This window comes from Apteryx rowi, unplaced genomic scaffold (assembly GCF_003343035.1).
Source record: "Apteryx rowi isolate R43461 unplaced genomic scaffold, aptRow1 scaffold_169, whole genome shotgun sequence".
In the NCBI taxonomy this organism is placed as follows: domain Eukaryota; kingdom Metazoa; phylum Chordata; class Aves; order Apterygiformes; family Apterygidae; genus Apteryx; species Apteryx rowi.
Window position 1 is genome coordinate 649,092 of NW_020447963.1, and position 18,379 is coordinate 667,470.

The following is an 18,379-nucleotide window of genomic DNA, read 5'->3' on the forward strand; positions in this document are numbered from 1 at the left end:
TGGGACGTACTGTCATTCTGAGCCTTTGTGACAGTACTCTTATGAACAGTTCATGAAACTGCTGGCTGCCTCACAGCATGAGCAAAGACAGTATTTAAATACACAAGCAAGAAATCAAGACAGCCTTAAATTTCTCTGAACTCAGTGTTTTATTGCTTTGTGATTATTAGTTACACTTTGACACAATGTACTTTGAAATAAATTGGCACCTACTACATAATTTAAAAACTTAATATCTTACAGCTCGTGTAATTGGCACTTATTGAAAAACCCCAGAGATTTGTCATTTTGACCCAAGATTAAAAAGAAAGATAAAATCTTTACATCCTTTATTGCTAGCAAGTGAACATTCACTGTGGAAGGCCCTTAAAAATAGTGAACTGAAACTAACAACCTGAATGCCCTCCAGGAATATATAAAAACAGTATCAGATCAATCAGTCCCTTCTTTACATCAGTCTTTTTGGTTTGGTACTTTTAATATCCAAGTGCACAGTAACTCCCTCATGTCTTTCAAGAAAAAAAAAAAAAAGAAAAAGAAAAAAAGTGCTCACGTCTGCACCGACTACTTTATGTGACAACAGAGGAGACACTCCCCAACACCCTCCCCATCTCCCACTGTGGGGCACAGTAATTTCATCAAAAGTGACATTGGCTCAGGATTTAATACAACCCAAGTGGTTTATAAATACTCAAGGTTTGTTAAAAATTCAAGGAGAGTTATTTTGAATAAATAAATGGCAGCTGCGGCTGAGAGCTGCATTTGCTTCAGTGACCCGTTTATTATCTATATGCAGCATCAGTTATCTTCATAAGGCAAATGATGAGATGGCAGAAGTAAAGCTCCTGAGGATCCACATCTCGGTGTTCAGCATGCTTGTTTCACAATGTGCGCAGACGTCCTGCAAAACAATCAGTTCCAAGGCATCTGCTTTTTAATCTCCAGGCACAGCTGCAGACCACACAATGAATTATTTCTGTACCTCTTCTGCAGGCAGGAATGTGTAAATAAATCAGAATGCTTAGGGGGTGGTGGTGGGGAAATTAGTTCTTTTAAAGCTGGACCAAGTGCTCCACCTCGTGTTAGTCCTTGGTATTGAGGGAACCCTTCGATGACTGTTCAATAACTGCAGGTCTTGCCACATAGCTTATGTCTTCTTCTGCCTGTGAACTAGTGTTGTCCATGGTGCCATATGACTGCTGCTCTTTATGGGCCAACACCGTCCTTTCTGTAGAATGAGGATGCAAGACTCGGGGGACGAACTTCTGAAATCACAAGCGTTAACAATTTTACTAGTCTCTCAAAGTATCATGTTGGGATAACGTACCCAGATAACTTTTCCCCTCACCACTCTTCTTTTCATCCATTTCCCATTCTTCACCTTAACACCTAAGGCCTTTTGCACCATAAGGGAGGCTTCCTAGTGCAAAACTCACCTGTACATGCACAACTTGTAGCCTGTGGCACACAGACCTCTATTTCTACCCCCAGTCCTACAGCAGGTTAAGACCTGCTACACACATCACAACTCTCAGAATCACCAAGCAGCGGCAGCTGACTGCACCTGAATGCTGTCCAGAAGTCAGGTACTGCCTGGTATAAGATCCAGGCATCACAACACAGCGTACACAGCCGCTGGAAGTAACGTGTTTCAACTAGTCATAAAACTTCACCCAAAAGGTACTGCTGCAACACCACCTGGGAACAGGCAAGCAGTGCAGTTGCAGAACTCACTGGTCCCACCAACATATGGGAAGTCCCACAGTCCATTCAGACTAGTATTTTCTACACAAGGTCTTTGGTGAGCAGGGCGAGAAATTAATTTGGGGGGCAAAGATAATATTATTAATTGTGTTAACTTCTTACAGAAGATGCTGGGACGGCTCGTACATCTGTGTCGTTTCCTCTTTCTCCTTGCAAGTCTTCTATCTGCAACCAGTAACAGGTGAGGGAATGGGAGAGAGACAATATCAAGTTTAAGTCAAAACAATATATAGAACAGATTGTAAGCACCTGAAAACTCAGAGAGAGATCAGTGCTGGTGCTCTACTGTATGGTTACAATGAACTCGCCTCCCATCCTCTTCTTACATATTTCTCTTTACTTTTTTAGTTCCTGCTAACACAGACACTTCCACTGTGCCAAGCAACCTGCCTCTACCGACCAGCCTTCTTCAGCCTTACTAGAACGAACCTTTGTGGACAGACTTTGCTCCTGACAAGGCAAAAACAACCCTGTAGGAATAGTTGGTGCTACACCAAGTATATATGTGCTGAAAGGTGTTAGGTGTCCACCACTTACCTTGTAATTCAGTGGGCTCAGGTACTTGAAACAGCCAAAACAGGTATAAGCCAAGCAAATAACAATTGTGATGCTGACAACTAGGCAGGTAAACATGGTTGTGGGTGCTTTAAAGCCTAGAAAAATATCCAGAGAATACAATATAAAAGTAAATAGCAGGAAAAACAAGCAAACCCTTACTTTGTCTTCCCTATTTTCAGAAGCCTCATGTTTTTCCTTAGAGGACTGGGCAAGCCACTTCCAGCCCCGATCAGGAGAGCCTGGTAATGTGCAAAGCTCACTGACTGATAAAACAGCTGAACAAGCTGTTTTCACAACTTTCTGAGGCCAGAAAGGGCAAAAGGAAAAGGCTGCAAAATCTGAATAATAAACAAGATTCAGACACCCTTCTCCTCCTCCCTCAGTCATTTATTCTGGACTCAGTTCTAAAACACTTTCATTAATGATCTGTGAGATGGAATGGGTAGGGTCCATTTATTAAATACGATGATGGCAACAAACTGGAAAGACTGCAAACAACAAAGGAAAATCAGAGTTCAAAATGACCTTGACAAATTAGATGACTCCCTCCAATAAAAGTCAGTAAGATGAAACTGTATGTAGACAACTGTAAATAACTACAGTTTGGAAGGAAAAATGAAATGTAGGTATAGACAGATAACTGACAAGAGACAAGCCTGTAGCACTACAGAATGCAACTGATGACGACAAGCTGGAAAAATGAGTCAGTAGTGTGATGCACTCACAAAGCAGTGGAGGAAAAACACAAGCCTCTGGTACCTAGACAAAAGAGTAACTCTGGTGCCACTGGAGCCCTTAATTTGAGCAGCCCAGTCTGTTTGGGACACCACCATGAAAATATGGACAGAACTGGGAAGAATCCAACGAGAAGGAACAAGAGAGAAAAGAAACTGAAGAAACATGAACTAAGTTGAAAGTTAAGTTTTTCTTCTTTAAAGAAAAAGAGAGAGAGAAAGAGACAGACAGACMGACCGACCGACCTAGGAAAGGTCATGGTAGCAATCTCTGATATGAAAGAAGTTATAACAATGACAGTGATTTTCCAAGTCCACTGGGGAAATAATCTGAAGAAATTAATCTCATTTTGCTGCAAAGATGACTTGAATAAGATATTAGGGGGGAAAAAATATATATATCCTAGGCTTTTCCAAACTTTTTTGGCCAAAGAGACAACAGCAACCCTCAAATTTTCTTGTGGTAACCCCAGCATATGTAGTGACATAGAACAGACAAGTTTCACTATTTAGCATGGTTATATGAATCCTGCGTGGATCAGTTGGGGGGGGGGGAACCCAACAACAAAACAAGAAAAAAACCATGTCACCGTTCAAACCAAAAAGGGAAATGAAACCAACTCCCTATGTGCATTCTGGAATCTCCCTTAGCAGAAGCTGTTTTTATAGGAATAGGTTAGACCAGTATTTCCCAGTTGTTGAGGCACAGCTACATTAACATGTGGTGTGAAGCACAAGGAAAGCAACAGAGATCAGTGAAAAAAGAAGAAATCTCCCCAGAATTGGCTTCCCTTGCCCTGCCTCCTCAGCACTCTTCCCTGCCCACAGCTCTGGGGAATATGGGACTTGGGTGATCATCCCAAGAGACGGAGGCTGAACTGCATATAGTAGCATCACCTCCTCTGTTGAGAGGCAAAGCATCTGACGAATGGATAGCGTGGGAACKGAGGAAGAAAACAGTGACTGAGAAAGAAATAGATGGCACAGTGCAGCCTACCAGCTGAGATAAACACCTTCTGTAGACAGTCAAGTGCTATTTGATCTCGACTCAGAGCTGGGATAGACTAAATGATCTCAAGGTCCTTCCAGTCTTACATTTCTGTGGTGAGAAAACAGGGTATTATCACTGTACTATATAACTAGACTGAAGCACCTATAAACCGTACAAGGCAAACTATACAAATCAATGATTAAACAGTCAAGCCTTACACATCGTAAACTGATTTATTTTGCAGATAAGGAAGCAGAGCCCTCCTCCCTCTCCTTCCCTCTCCTTTGGACAAGGATCAGCAATGAAACCAACAGCAAGGAAATCAAAACCTTAAGCTCCAACCTCTCAGCCTCTCACCACTTGACTAGACTGCCTTTTGCACTGACAAAACATCCCATAAAAAATAACTCTATGCTGGCCCCAAGCCAAACACAATAATCCAATCTGCATTTTCCATTAAGTTCCATGATGAATGATGGTCTTGCTGTAGATGCAGAATGAGAAAACATTATTATAAAGATTTAACTTTTACTACACTAAGATTTCCTTTATAATTCAATTAAAGAGGCACATCAATTGCTGTGATTGGAGTTTATTTTTCTAAAACATGCTCTAGAAACTCTGCTGTTACTTTTAGAGGACACGGATTGGTTAGTCCTCCTGGTTGCAAAGATAGCTTTCAAAACAAGGGAAAAAAGTTCTCAAGCAAATAGCTAATACAGTGACATCTGATCAAGTCCTGAAGCAATAGTTCTGAGTGTCTCTTACATCCACAGGGAGTTAACTCTAAAGTTAGATGACAGTCTGCCAACAATATCTTTTTCACTACTGCTGTGCTAAAAAAACATTAAGCAAACACACTCATTTGTCATCATTGGTGTGAAAGCCAAGAAGAGGGCAAAATACAGCTAGATACCAAGAGCTGCAGGAAGGGAGACTCAACTCCTTCTAGCATCACCAACATCCCTGTTCCATGCCAAATGCTTCCTCCTACATCACAAGTAAAGAAAGCCATAAGCCATGGCCAACCTTTTCTGAAGCCATTTGTATACTACAGCAGATGCTGTTAATGTCAAGTATTTACAGAACACAGAACATCTGTACTTGTAAAATGAATTAAATACAAAACATGGGGTTTTAAATTAAAATATGGGGAGGATRGTCACTGTCTCACTGCAGTCTCTTCTGTGTAATGTTTAACAGATGATGTGGAACACAGGTCTTGGTATTATTAGCCAGCATTTTAATGTTTTCTAACTGATAGCTGTGCAACAGAGGCAGTAGCCAACTCACAGAGGCAAATTAAACTTGTGCATAGAGAATACAAATGCGTGCAGTGAAGCCAGAGACCATCTTACTAGAAGAAGCTAGTTCTGAACTGATTTTTATTTTAATTAATGGAATTTTACTGTCTGTCACTCAGTAGCCAAACTGGCCAATTCAAACCCTCAGATCGGGGGAACACATGATCTCCTATAAAGTGAAGGAATATGAAGCTCCATGTAAACAGCTTGAAGCTAATTTATCAGCCATAAGCAACATTACTTCCCATTTGCAGAAGCAAAAAGACAAGCTGTAAAGACTGCAGAGCCTATGAGACTTCCCATGTAATTCTAGATAAGCTGACAAGAGAGGTAGGAGTAGCTTCTCAGTGAAAAAAGTAATACTTACCTAGCCGCAAAAATGAGAAAAAATAGAGCCAGAAAAGGCAGAGAATTGGCGCTGCCAGGGCCTGATTCACAGCTGCAAAGTGGATCTTCTTCTCCAGCTTAGCAGGGAGATATGCATAATAAAGGTTGTGACGGTCAACCATGTGCTTCAGGAGTATATATATTAAGCCTGGAAGGAAGAAAGGGAGAGCCAAGGACCGTAAAAAGCAGCAGTTCTGCAAGGAGATCTGCATTAACCAGGTGACTTAAAACCCAGATACCAACAGCGGATACAGCCCAAATACRAATGGGGTACAGAAGCCTGCCCCAAGGTTGTTCATGTGGCGGGGGCTGAGTCCCCAGGCCAAGACCCCAGTGTATCCCCGTCCCCCTCTCCTCACGCATCTCCGCTGCGGCCATGGCACCACTCGCGCTCCCAGAGCGGACCCAGGGCTCCTCCCAGCACTGGGACATGGGGCCAGGGTGGTAGGGAGCACTTGCAATGCCCATGCTGGAAATGCAACTGGTAACTCCCTCACCACAGTACTGGTAACAGAAGAATGGTCTAACAGTGGCTTAATGTTTCCCTCTCAGCCTTCATTAAATCATACTTGAATTTCAAGTCAGCTTGTCTTATCCCAAAAAAGTCAGTTACAACTGTGACAGCTATGAATTGCCACAGCTCTGGTACACAGCAGTACATTCAGATATTTACAGTCAGCATACAGAGAAAGCTCTTATTCTACTTCTGTGGAATTAAGTTGCATTTTTCCAATGTTACCTACACAAGGTGAGGTTTATTTTAGAGTCTGTTATGTAGATACATTTAATTTGGACATACTTCTGTTGTAGTAATGGCATATTTGTGTCTCTGTCTTCCTACCAGCTTTTTGCTAGTGGATGCTTCAGGGTTTTCTAAGCTCTTGTTATTTTATTATTCACTTAGCATACTAATACCTGTTACAGATTATATGCCTTAAGAGAGGAACAGCAAGTTCATCTACATGAGGGTCAGCAAAGGAAACAGTTGAGTTTTTCTGAGTAATGTACATGCTTTGCCATCTCAATGATAATATTTTGCACCATTTCACTGTTGTATTTGGCCCAACAGCAATACATTTCAGTATTTTTTTCTTTTTGCAGAACTGATACTTTATAGCATGCAGCAGACGGTTTATAAAAAAAAATGAACATCATGCATGGCTCAATTATTCATGACCTTCTGTTTTCAGAAAGAACACTAAATATAAACAGATGTGAAGTATGTTGTTATAGAAATCTGGCCACATTTTCCCTATAATAAGGCTGTTGATTAAAAAAAATTCTGACCAATATCTAATTTAGGTAATTATGTTGTCCACAGTAGCTGAAATGATTTTTTACACATTATTCTTAAGACAGTCCAGCATCTTTGTGAATGAAAGACATAATAAAATAAGAGGTAGATCAGGTCATAGTCACTAGAAATGAACACTTGTTAATGAGTTCTAAAAAGACAAGYAGGTTTTTTTGCACACCCATATAGGGTTTAAAGACTAGCACAGCAAAAGGAAAGAAGTGGTCAGAGCTCGATATGCAGGCAACATAAGAGAGAAACGTTAAGACATCACCAATTGAATAATAGAGAATAGAAACATCCTAGAAGAAGGAAGTCTGCAGCCGCACACCCTCAGCACACCCTGAACTCCCAGTTCACTGATTATCTAAGCCAGTGGGTCTACCAGAGCACGCAGCACACCTCTTCCTGTCAGAGGACAGGAACGGTGTTCACYAAGACCCTGTCCCAACAAGCGGTCAGGACATCATTAGGTGACGTCCCTGGGGTCAGGACCATGGAGTGTGCAGCCGTCCATAGCACAGGGATGGACACAGCCCCTTCTCTCATCCCATTCGGGACATGGAATTTTAGATCAATGGTTAGTAACACAGAAGAGCTGTGGCAGTGCCAAGGAGAGATCAGGTCATTTTCCAGTCTCTTGCTACTGGATCAACATACTTGTTTTCGTGCTTCATTTTACACACTTCAGTCGAACTCTCTGACAAGTCTTTTCCAAATGTACCTAAAGAATTTGGGGACCAAAATGTCTCAAGTGAAGTTTGGCTGCTTAAGCTGGATCTCCAGGTTGGATATCCTATGCAGCTTGCTTCTCTGAGAGCTTGAGAACTCAGATAAAAAAAAATAGTCTCCTCACCCCCAACCTATCCAAACTCCTACACTTAACTATTAAGGCCACTGATAGACAGAGCCAATACACTCAATCTTTAGAAATAAAATTGGCATTAAATGTATCACTTTCAACTTCAGTACAAGGCACTACAAAGACTAAGTATTTCACCACCTTCTGTGCTACTTTTCATGAGAAGGGAAGGAAACTAATCTTGGACCAGAGTCATAGGGATCACCAGCATCCGAACCTGACTAAGAACCCAGAATTGGGCCTTCCAAAACTCCCACATGCCCCCAGCTCACTCACATCATGCACACGCTCATCAGAAAACTTACCGAATGGGACAATGATGGGGCAGGTAATGCTATAGGCCATGATGACAGTGAACACACATAACATCCAGGCATACATTGCTCCAAATTCATATTCAAATGCTTGTTGCTATGAACAAAAACAAAACACCCCAACTCTCATTTCATCTATCAACACGTCAGGAATTAAGATAGATTCAGTAAAGCAACAATTCACCTTCTTTTATTCTCTCCCTATGAGGRACCAGTTATTTTCCTGAGAGGCATAAACAATGTAATTAGACAGATATAAGTATTATGTGTTTTGAACAGTCACACTTGCAGAAAATATGCTACTTCTTTCATAACCTCAAAGGAATTCCTCAAGGAATCTGCTTTCATCTACAAGAATCAACTACTTAAAACCATAAGGCAGAAAATAATTGTGCTTAACTCTCAGAACCTTGATCTCACTACAAACGCCATTGAATCTGTACTGTTCCCTGCGTTGCCTTTCACAGTAGCTCAAGATATCAAAGCTTTGGTGTGGTCAATATTCCCCTTTTTTGATTCCTAGCTGAACCTCTTGGGATGTGAAAACAAAATGGTTTTGTATTGTTTAATTTCAACCAGAGCAAGGGTAATATGCAACAGTTAACAGAAGTGACTGTTTAAAAGATACTATTAAAAATGGAACCCACCATTTAGATCTGTTAAAAAGAAGAATGGGGGCAGCTGTATACAGGTTTAACTTAAGGTGCCATTCTAATATCTTGAATTTCAGGCTGCAAGAAGGCACATCATCTGGAAGTGAAAGCCCAGTTCTTAAAATGGGACATAGATGGACAAGTACTTCTGCTATGTGTATGTTCAGATTAAGGTATACACTCACATGACTGCAAGTTTGCACACACCTGTGGGCTGACAGAACAAATTCTAACTATGTACAGACCCAAACTAAAAAAAAAGTTTAGAAGTGTATTATAAATTCAGAAGTCACCATAAAACTCTCACTTGGAGCTATGAAGAGAATAATGTCTGAAGTTCAGAGCTTGGATTTTTATTTGTGACCACCTCTGATGTGAATAAATACCTCACAGTTTCCYATGCTGCAAAGGAAGGGAATACGAGGCTTTTATGGCTGATCAAAATAAAGACCAAAAAAGTGACAGGAGTTGATAATTAATGCTATGAAGAATGGGGGCTCCCACTGTTTCTGATAAACACCAGTCATTTAACTGCCCCCCTGCTAAGAAGGGGCTCTAATACCTGTTTAATATTTTTCCTTTCTGCTGTGGACTTAGCCATTATCATGCGTATGGTGTAAAGGATGAGGCCAGGTAGGCGCAGCAGCTCCATCCCATTGCCAATGAAAGCAGAGGCAATCACGTAGTTCACAAAGAAGGCTCCCTGGTCAGGCAAAAAGACGCACCTACAAGGAAAGACATCAGACAGTAACTGGAAAATAGACTAGCAAGTAGAAAGGGCATACAGACAACAAATCCCTATCAGCTTTGGAAATATCTCTCCATAAAGATAAGCACTGGACATCATAAGAAGTGGCTAGAGGACTTCTCTTAAGATTATCATCTTAAGTTAAAAAACAGTACCGTACAGCTTTAAATGCTGTAAGTGTGCTATACTGTAAGGGCGTATTTTTATGATGCCATTGCCAGTGAACCTCTAAGAAGGTAGCTGAGTCACAGAGTTTGCATAAGGAATAAACTGTTCAGGAAGAAAAACAGCAAAATTTGATGGATGGCTGATAGCAGATGAGAGCATCACTTGATGTCTGCAACGACAACTTGAGACAAGATGAGATAAGACTGCAGCAGGATGATAGTCTCTCCTAGCTTCCTAGCTCAGTAACTCCTACATATCTTCTTGTTACTGATTTTGAAATAATACCTACAAACCTAATTATGTCCTAATAATTATGCCCTATTCCTTCTGCTCAGCCATTAACTAGCCTCCATGTCCAGCTCATAATCAAGAGCTTGTAATAATCAGTATCTGCAAGTTTGCAATCTTGGGGTAAAAACATTCAAATTTCTTTAAAACAAGTCAGACTGTTTTTGAAACAGTACTGGATCTCACTGTAACCCTTAGGAGGATCTCCTGTCAATGATATGCAACAACCCTCAATACATTGTCCGGTCCTCCCTCATTTGCATTGTATCTGAACATCTTTTCTTATCTTCTACAGAACTTATAAGGTTCTGGGAACAGAACCACCTCTTTATTGAATGTTTGCACACAGTATTTAGCAGAAAAAAGTAAGGAACTTCAGAGCAAAAGTGTCTGCATTCTTCTCCCCTTATTCAGAAACTCCATGTCATCCCACAGGGTATCACCCCCAAGCAGATTTTGATAAACATTAACCAAAGTTAGTCAAGAGCAAAAAAAATTCTGAACAATCCTGCAACAAAGAGTTGGTCATACTTACTCCAGCCTGACTGTAGATTCAGATGATTCTCTGTCGAACAGCCAACGGAAAAAAAAATCAAGGCTGAAAGAATGATGATTAATGTAATTCAGTCTCCAACAACTTAGTACTGCGTAAAAATAAAATCGTTTCTCTTACAGGAGTTCAGATTAGAATGGTGGATATAGAGAGTTTAATCAAATAATCTGTATCTTTAGCCCTATCATGGTTACCAACACTCAGTCAGAAGTAGGAAAGTGATATGGAAACAAAATAGAAGCATCTGCTTCATACTAAAGTTTTAACATTTCATTTTTAATAGACAGCATATAGAAAGGAGACACATTAACCAGCGAAACAGTACAACAGCTGTTGTACAGGTGCTAAGAAGGCAGAGAAGGAAAAGGACAGCTATAGCTAAAGCATAAGACAGTCAGAAAGCTGGATTCTCAGCCATGACAGGGAGTATGGGTAACTTTCAACCATTTTGCCACTAACCTTCCAGTATCTTAGATTCCTTTGCTACAAGAAATGCTGGACTTAACTCTTTAAAGGCTGTAAGGTCCTCAGAGAAACCATAACTTTGCAATCTAATGGTAATGACAATAATGGCACACACTGCAAGGGGGTGGTGGTAGATCAACTATACATCAACTAGTAACTAGAAACTAAAGAGAGTTGTCTCATATTATAAAAATATCCAAACATTAATATATTAAACTATGATTCATTACCTGGTCAGACCAAGGGAGGGCAGAATCAACACCATGAAGATCAAAAAAATGTAGACTTTATGCATCATAATTCTGTTTTCTCCAGATCTACCAACATARAAAAGTTACTGTGTGAGAAACGCATATGAAAGATTTCCATACCTGAAGGATTTTGCCAACAGAATGTCAGCACCTGTGAGACTTCCAGCTTCCCTACCACATCACCTTGTTATGCAATACTCACAAAGCACACACCTCTGAGGCGTTTATTAATTTTGATCAAGCAGGCCCTCAGCCTCTTCTTAGAGGCAGAAAATGTTTCTGAACATTAATACCAACTCTGGATTAGCAATACTATCGTCCTGCACCACTGGCAAGGAGATGTGGGAACAAATCACAGCTGGTCTCTGATCCAATGATACTCACATCTCTCAATTATTTGTAAACAAATAGCTCTTCAAATGTTAGGCCAAGAGGGAATGGGCGGTTCTTACGAGGGCACCAGTGCCAAGAAACCAGACCCTCAGATAAGCTACCTGACTACTAGTGCAAGTGGCACATCTTTGGGAACAACATAACGCTACTAGTGCTATGCCCCTGCCACAGTAGCAGGAACATCTGTGTACTGACACATCACTGCCACAGAAGTGCAGCGATTGCCATAAACAGTACAAATGGTGTTAAAGGCAGTATCTGCTAGGGCATTAAAACCACAGAGTTTTCATTATAGGATCACGCAGCCCTTGGGCACTGTAGGACTTACCAGTTAGCAGAACTATACCAAGGCTACAAACAGTATATGAAATCAGATCTGTGATAGCTAGAAAGTCTAGCAAACTGTTTCAACTAATACAAAAGGGCTCAAAGCTCATGTACCTAATGTAGCTGATAAAACAGTCACTGAAAAAACATACAGCTTTGCCATGATGTTTTACAAGGGAATAGCACAATAAAAAAGATTTGCCCTTAGATTAAAAAAAATAAAGAAACAATAGCTGCAGGCATTATGGAAAAGACTGAGTGAAATGAATGGTATTATACTTTTATCCGGCTGTAAGTAAGAAGTTGATGACGAAATCTGGTGTGCCAAATCAGGCTCTGCCAAGAGTTCTCCGGGTTAACAGCACGTCACTGTGCTTGATGTCTCTAGACTGCTCCGGTCATGCCTGAAAATCTTGTTTTAACAGATCTGCTGGGTCTTGGCTGTGTAGGTCTTCTCAGATCATAGTATGCAAGAGCACCAAATTGTGCACCAAGAGTTACATACAGACCACTTTTCCATACAAAACAACAAAAAGATAGATGCCCTTTTTGTAAGTAACACATCATAGCTGGTGCACTTTTGTTGAAGCAGGATACTGGAATTCTGTGGTGCTGAGCCACTAAGTGGCTCTGAAGGACAGTACTCCCCTGGGAGCGTGGGGTCTTGCACGCTGATTCTTGTTATAGGGTCTGCTTAGACATTTTTGTTTCTGATTAAAATTTAAACACAAAGGGGCGAAAAAACAAAAGCAAATCATGCGGTTAGATTACACTTGCTGTACTGATTACAAGTGACAACTCTAGAATACTGGTTATAACACTAGAACAAGATGAAAACAGGTCATTCTGTACTACGAAGGGTCTGTGGACTTAAGAGCTCCATGAAAGCTAAACATTGTCTCCATTTATTATAGTAATTCAGCTGATGAGGTAAGACCAAAGTAGAGGAAACTCTTGCTTACTTTGTCCAGTGGGACTCCAGCAGAGTTGAGTAATACACAATTGTTGGTAGCAATGCTGAGAAGGACCAGAGCAAGAGCGTTGGGAAAAACTGACTGATGATGGGATTCTAGTGGAAAAAAACGTAAAAGACAAGTGTTAAGAATATTTAATGTAGCTGTGGTGGAATAAGAGGGGCTGCAAGAATTTGCTTTTTGTAAATCATAGCAAATTGGACTGTAGAAATTATATTCAGGTGCAGATTTAAAGAGGGGTTTGTCTGGTGTGCCAGATAAAAGACAGGAGTAGGATTGGGAATTAAATTCCATGAGACTGAAGTCTCACAAGTGTTTTTTTTTTTTTTTTTTTTTAATGTAGTTTCCACCAGCCTGGGGAAAAAATGTAAGATGAACAGTTTGCAAGAAACTTTAGCTGTAGTTGAACTGGATCCTGCCATCCTGGTTTGGAATCCAATAAGCAAAACAAAACCATGGTATTTCACTTCAGCATTTAAAATGAATTCCTCCCTTCTCTTGATAAAGTCTGAATGCAATTTGGACCCAAGATTCTATTTTTGGCAAAGGTATTAAATTACAATATTTAAAATTATGTAAAATGGGAATATAACTTTTACTACAAATAAATATAACATTCATAATGATAGAAAGTTTCAGATCAACTTACTTCAGTCCAGTGTTAAGGAATAACAGAGRATCAAGAACCTAATTGTGGGCACACTGTTTTTTTAATCTGTAGGCTATGTAAAACACTCCTGAGAATTTCAAATTAATTTAGTTTATGATTATTGTTTCATTTTCGTACTATATACCCATCAGTTCATCAATATTTTGGTACTGATATATAGCTACATACAAACATATGGCGATACTCACATTAAGGTAACGAATAGGTTTAGTGACATTGAACTTGTCCATGGTTGAGATTATTATGGAAGGAGTAGTAAGAAAAAACAGCACAATAAAAAGCAGCAGATTAATGCAAAACCATCTAAACCACCATTTCAGCCCACGCACTGAAAGATTATTCCTGCCAAACAAAAGGACATAAAAACAAGCAGTAAACATCTTGCTGGTGAAAAAAGTATACTTTCTGTMAAGTGACAGGTGGCACTGCTTCTTCTAAATTTGGCTTTCATATTTAAGTTATATAACAAAGCACTAAAAAAACTCCAGTTGCTATTAGAAATGAAGAAAACAGTGCCACCTTTCTTGAAGGATAAGATAAATTGCACTTTCAGAAGAACATATTAGTCCTTCATAACACTTTAAAACACAATGCCCAACACTTTCACTATTTAATAATACAGAAGTACTAAACAGGAAATTAGAATGAGAAGAGATTGAAACTATATGGAAAATTTTTGTAGGGAGACAGAGGTGGAATCTACCAAGAAACTGTTTAAAAAAAAAAAAAAAAAAAAAAAAAATCCCCTCCTCCCATCTTAAAATAGCAACCATGGATCTTAAACAGCAATACAGTTCTTAAACCTTATCTGAAGTGGTCCCCAAAAGGATTGGAATGATTTGAACCTTAGCCAAAGCCAACCATTTAGAACTGACAGAACAGGGATAGAGAGGCTCAGTATTAGCCCCCTTAACAACCACTCTCTTGGTGAGCCTACGTAAGTAGCAAACCCCTTTGCCTCCTCTTCCTCAAGGAGAAAAATCTTCAGGGATGTTTAGAAATGCTTTGTAAATGCTTCAGCCCACTGAGTCTCATGGATAACTTCCTGTATCCCTACAACAGTGCTTGAAGGAGGAGGGAGGAGGAAAGGAAGCAAACACATGCGAGAATCCTTTAATGAAAAAGGCAGATTAAACTGATCCTACTTGAAAAGCAGCTTGCAAGAGGTTCTTAATTCACATCTCAAAACACCACAGCTGGAAAAACACAGCTAAGAAATATGGTTGTTTGCTTTGTGGTTAAGATTCTGTACTTTACTCACAACTGCAGTTCTAGAGAAAATTTCTCAGTTATTAGAAATTGATGCCACAGTCACATTAAAAACTTTTCTTTTAAAAGCATTATGAAAGAAGGAAAGTTACTCTTTTTTTAAAGTATGTTAGATACAGATGAAATACAGTAAACTTGTGTGTGTTTGTGTCAGGCAATAGAAGTGTCATCAAAATTGTCATATAAACATGGATCATACTGATCCAACCTTAAGTTATTTGCAAAGCAAATTCAGTGGTTTTTAGCCTATAAACATGACAGAGGAAGCACAGGAACAGCTTGATTGAAAAAAGCATTTACCTATTTTCAGACAATCTCCTCTAAGTGGTGGGTAAAGTCTGGGAAATTTACTGCTTCAGTAACAACAAGTTGCTAACCTCAGATCTCAATAGTAGATATGCATTAACCTCAACAAGAAAAAAAACAAAAAAAGAAAAAAAAAAGAAAGTGCTGAGGCACAGATATTAATCTCAAAAGAACCACCATCTAAATAGGAACTGCAGACAGGATAGCAAAACTGAGCCTCTGAGAGACCTCCTCAGGATCACCGAAGAACACCAGTAATGGAAATAAAGATGCACGGCTCCCAAATCCAAGCACTATGTGAAGACATAGGGTTAGAGAGAATGCACCTGAGCCCTCCTCTTCTGCCCCCATTCTAAACCCACATTACCATAAATAAACAGAAGGCAGACAGGAAGCTTACCAACAGATATTCTCAGGATATGGAGCATATGTAACCCTCCAGTTTGATATACGGAGCTCTCTACTGTAGGATGATGGCTGGGGTTCTCCTTTACACTTAATACTCTGACATTTGCAGGCATTGAAGTCCTTAAGGATACTGTAAAGGAGGAAAAAGAGGAGGAGGATTTTTCCAAGTTTTTCACCTGAAAAATGCTGCATATATCAGGAGGGAGATTGGCAATAGTGGTAACTTTTTTTTTTTTTTTTTTTGCTTTTAATAACCAGAGATTAAGATAATTTTTAGACAACAACATAACATCACATCATGCATGTAATGGCCATCATATAAACAGTCATTATCACATGACTTTGAGATCTGACAAAGCTTGCAAACAAGAAGTAATTGTGGTTTGAACTGCTCAATGCTTCTACCAACATGAACAGCAGCAACAACTTGTATAAAAAACAAAAAAAAMCCCCAAAAACAAAGAAAACCACACCAAAGTCTGAGAGCCCTCCATGGGAGGGGGAAAACAAACAAACAAACAAAAAAACCCCCACCCCCAACCCCAAAACACCTCTTTAGGGAATCACAGCTGTTTTGCTGTTTTCAAACCAAGGCAGACTAAAGGAGTAGTCTGCACTCTCATTTCATTACACCAATACCAGAACTAGCCAATTTAGCTTTGAGTACCAATTCTCAGACTTTTAGCATGCTGGTATCCCCACAATGAGAATATTACCTTCTTTCGCCCACTCCCAAAATAAACTCAATACTTGATTTTCTCTTCTAAATTTATTTTACCTTAATTTTATCTTCTAATTTTATCTTCTAATATCATTAGGTGATTGACAGTCAATGTATTTAAACCAAATTTAAACATGGCCGGAATAAATGCTTTCAAAGATTTCTCAAGACACACCAGCAGAAGTGTTAGGCATATACTCAGGAGTAGTACAACTGTGTGTGTTATGGTTAAAAAGAAATTCCACTCCATTTAAGCTCTGCTACACTAGCATGGAAATAGTATACACTATCTTGAATGGTTGGACTGAAACTCCTGAACATGCTTATTCCTCAGTGGTGTTTCTAACATAAAACAGAGGACCATAAAAAAAAAAAAAAAAAAAAAAAAAAAAAAAAAAAAAAAAAAAAAAAAAAAAAAAGATTTTTCCCCTTACCAGGATTCAAGTAGTGAGATGTCAAACTGTCAGCATCTTGCAGCAGCAAGAATTTAATAAAGTTAATCACACTTTGATCATTTCTTTTTTAAACATACATCTGAAGCAAGTTTTAGGGCTTCCAACCATAACACAAAGCACCATCATTAACCAAGCTTCTACAGCCACATGACTCCAYGAATCTCAGTCCCAGCTTCCTGCTTCTCCCATTCTATTTCAGGGCTCTGTGGAGCAGAGACTGCTAATGGCACAAGGTAACTTTCTGATCTGATGCTAGCCTCAGCTTCAAGTGTAATCTAACGTATTTTTCCAGAGGACAGAGTCCACTGCATCAATTCCAAGCTAAACAAACCAGAGTCTTTTCAGGTTTTTGATAACTCAACTCAGAAGATGCAGGCAGGGCAACTCAGAAGACACACCTAAAGAGAGAACATCCCATCAAAACTGTACGTATAAGGGAATCTAACAGCTAGAGAAGAAACTTCAATGCTTATTTCTTCCTTGAGTTTCACAGCTTAAAAGGTCATTTCATGCTCCAGATTCTCTAAATACAGTTTTTAACATAGCAAAATTAGAAAAGGGACAGATTTCACCCCATAATCACTTCTCGATTACAGAGCAGCATGCAAAACATTCTCCAGCATCTCAAATTCCTGCAAGAAACCTTATGTCTCGGACTTTCTTGATGCCAAAGACTGGCTCTCTAACATGACTTGAAGGTCAAGACAATATTGGCAAGTTAAACCAAACAAGTTATGAAGTGTGTTATTTTTATAACAGAAATATTATCCTGCTTCCCTTTACCCTCTCTGTGTTAGTAAGAGATGCCCACAAACTGCCCACAGAGAACAACTATATGCATTTTCACTAGAAACATCCGAGTAAAAGATGATGAGCAACTTCTGATATTAGGCCTACCTATGTATCTATAACAACAGGTAAGGCAGGTATATAAAATGGAGTAAATGTGTCTGAATTTGGAGAGGCAAATTTTGACAGTCATATAAATAATCTGCAAGCAGAAAGTATATTAAAACAGATTGTAAGATGGTAGAGAAGGTTAAGTGACTCGAAGTAGTAACTATTACTAAAAATTAGAATATATGGTGTAACTTTTGCAACAGTCCCATATTACCAGGCAAATTTTGCTTTGACCCTCTTTATCATATCTTACCTTTCTAACAACTTGTTTGTTCACCGTGCTGCTTTTCATATACACATATAAACACACTGATTTATACACACACACAAACATATGATATAAAAAACCTGAACACATATATGCATTCATTTTACTGAATCCTGCAGAACAGGTTATTAAACTTGCTACTTATTTCCCGAAGACACAAGAAGTGGTCAATAAAAGCTTCCCCTTTACTCTGCCAAGTTGCCARTGCTTAACATCCAGAGACTACCTTGGAAACAAAGTAATTCAGCATCTACAGTTAGGTCCAGCCATTGACTCCTACTTTCAGATTACTAACCAGCATTATAACTTGCACCCACCACAAAAATTTGTCAATTAGACCATTTACACACTAGA

General features: G+C 39.4%; 1 protein-coding gene across 5 annotated transcripts in view; it reads right to left on the reverse strand.

Annotated features, from left to right (window-relative positions):
- Positions 1-127: 127 nt before the first annotated feature.
- Positions 128-18,379, reverse strand: part of TMEM63A (transmembrane protein 63A) — a 34,183-nt gene continuing 15,931 nt past the window's right edge. For 4 of the 5 annotated variants that reach the window (XM_026060433.1, XM_026060435.1, XM_026060431.1 and 1 more), the window contains 11 exons: positions 15,674-15,811; positions 13,887-14,040; positions 13,017-13,123; positions 11,314-11,400; positions 10,601-10,663; positions 9,424-9,586; positions 8,200-8,305; positions 5,719-5,886; positions 2,302-2,417; positions 1,867-1,929; positions 128-1,265 (listed from right to left, as the gene is read on the reverse strand). In XM_026060433.1, coding sequence (XP_025916218.1) covers positions 1,083-1,265; positions 1,867-1,929; positions 2,302-2,417; positions 5,719-5,886; positions 8,200-8,305; positions 9,424-9,586; positions 10,601-10,663; positions 11,314-11,400; positions 13,017-13,123; positions 13,887-14,040; positions 15,674-15,811 — 1,348 coding nt within the window. In that variant the 3' untranslated portion in view covers positions 128-1,082. The remainder of the gene's footprint in view (positions 1,266-1,866; positions 1,930-2,301; positions 2,418-5,718; positions 5,887-8,199; positions 8,306-9,423; positions 9,587-10,600; positions 10,664-11,313; positions 11,401-13,016; positions 13,124-13,886; positions 14,041-15,673; positions 15,812-18,379) is intronic. The other variant, XR_003252593.1, reaches the window with a different exon arrangement.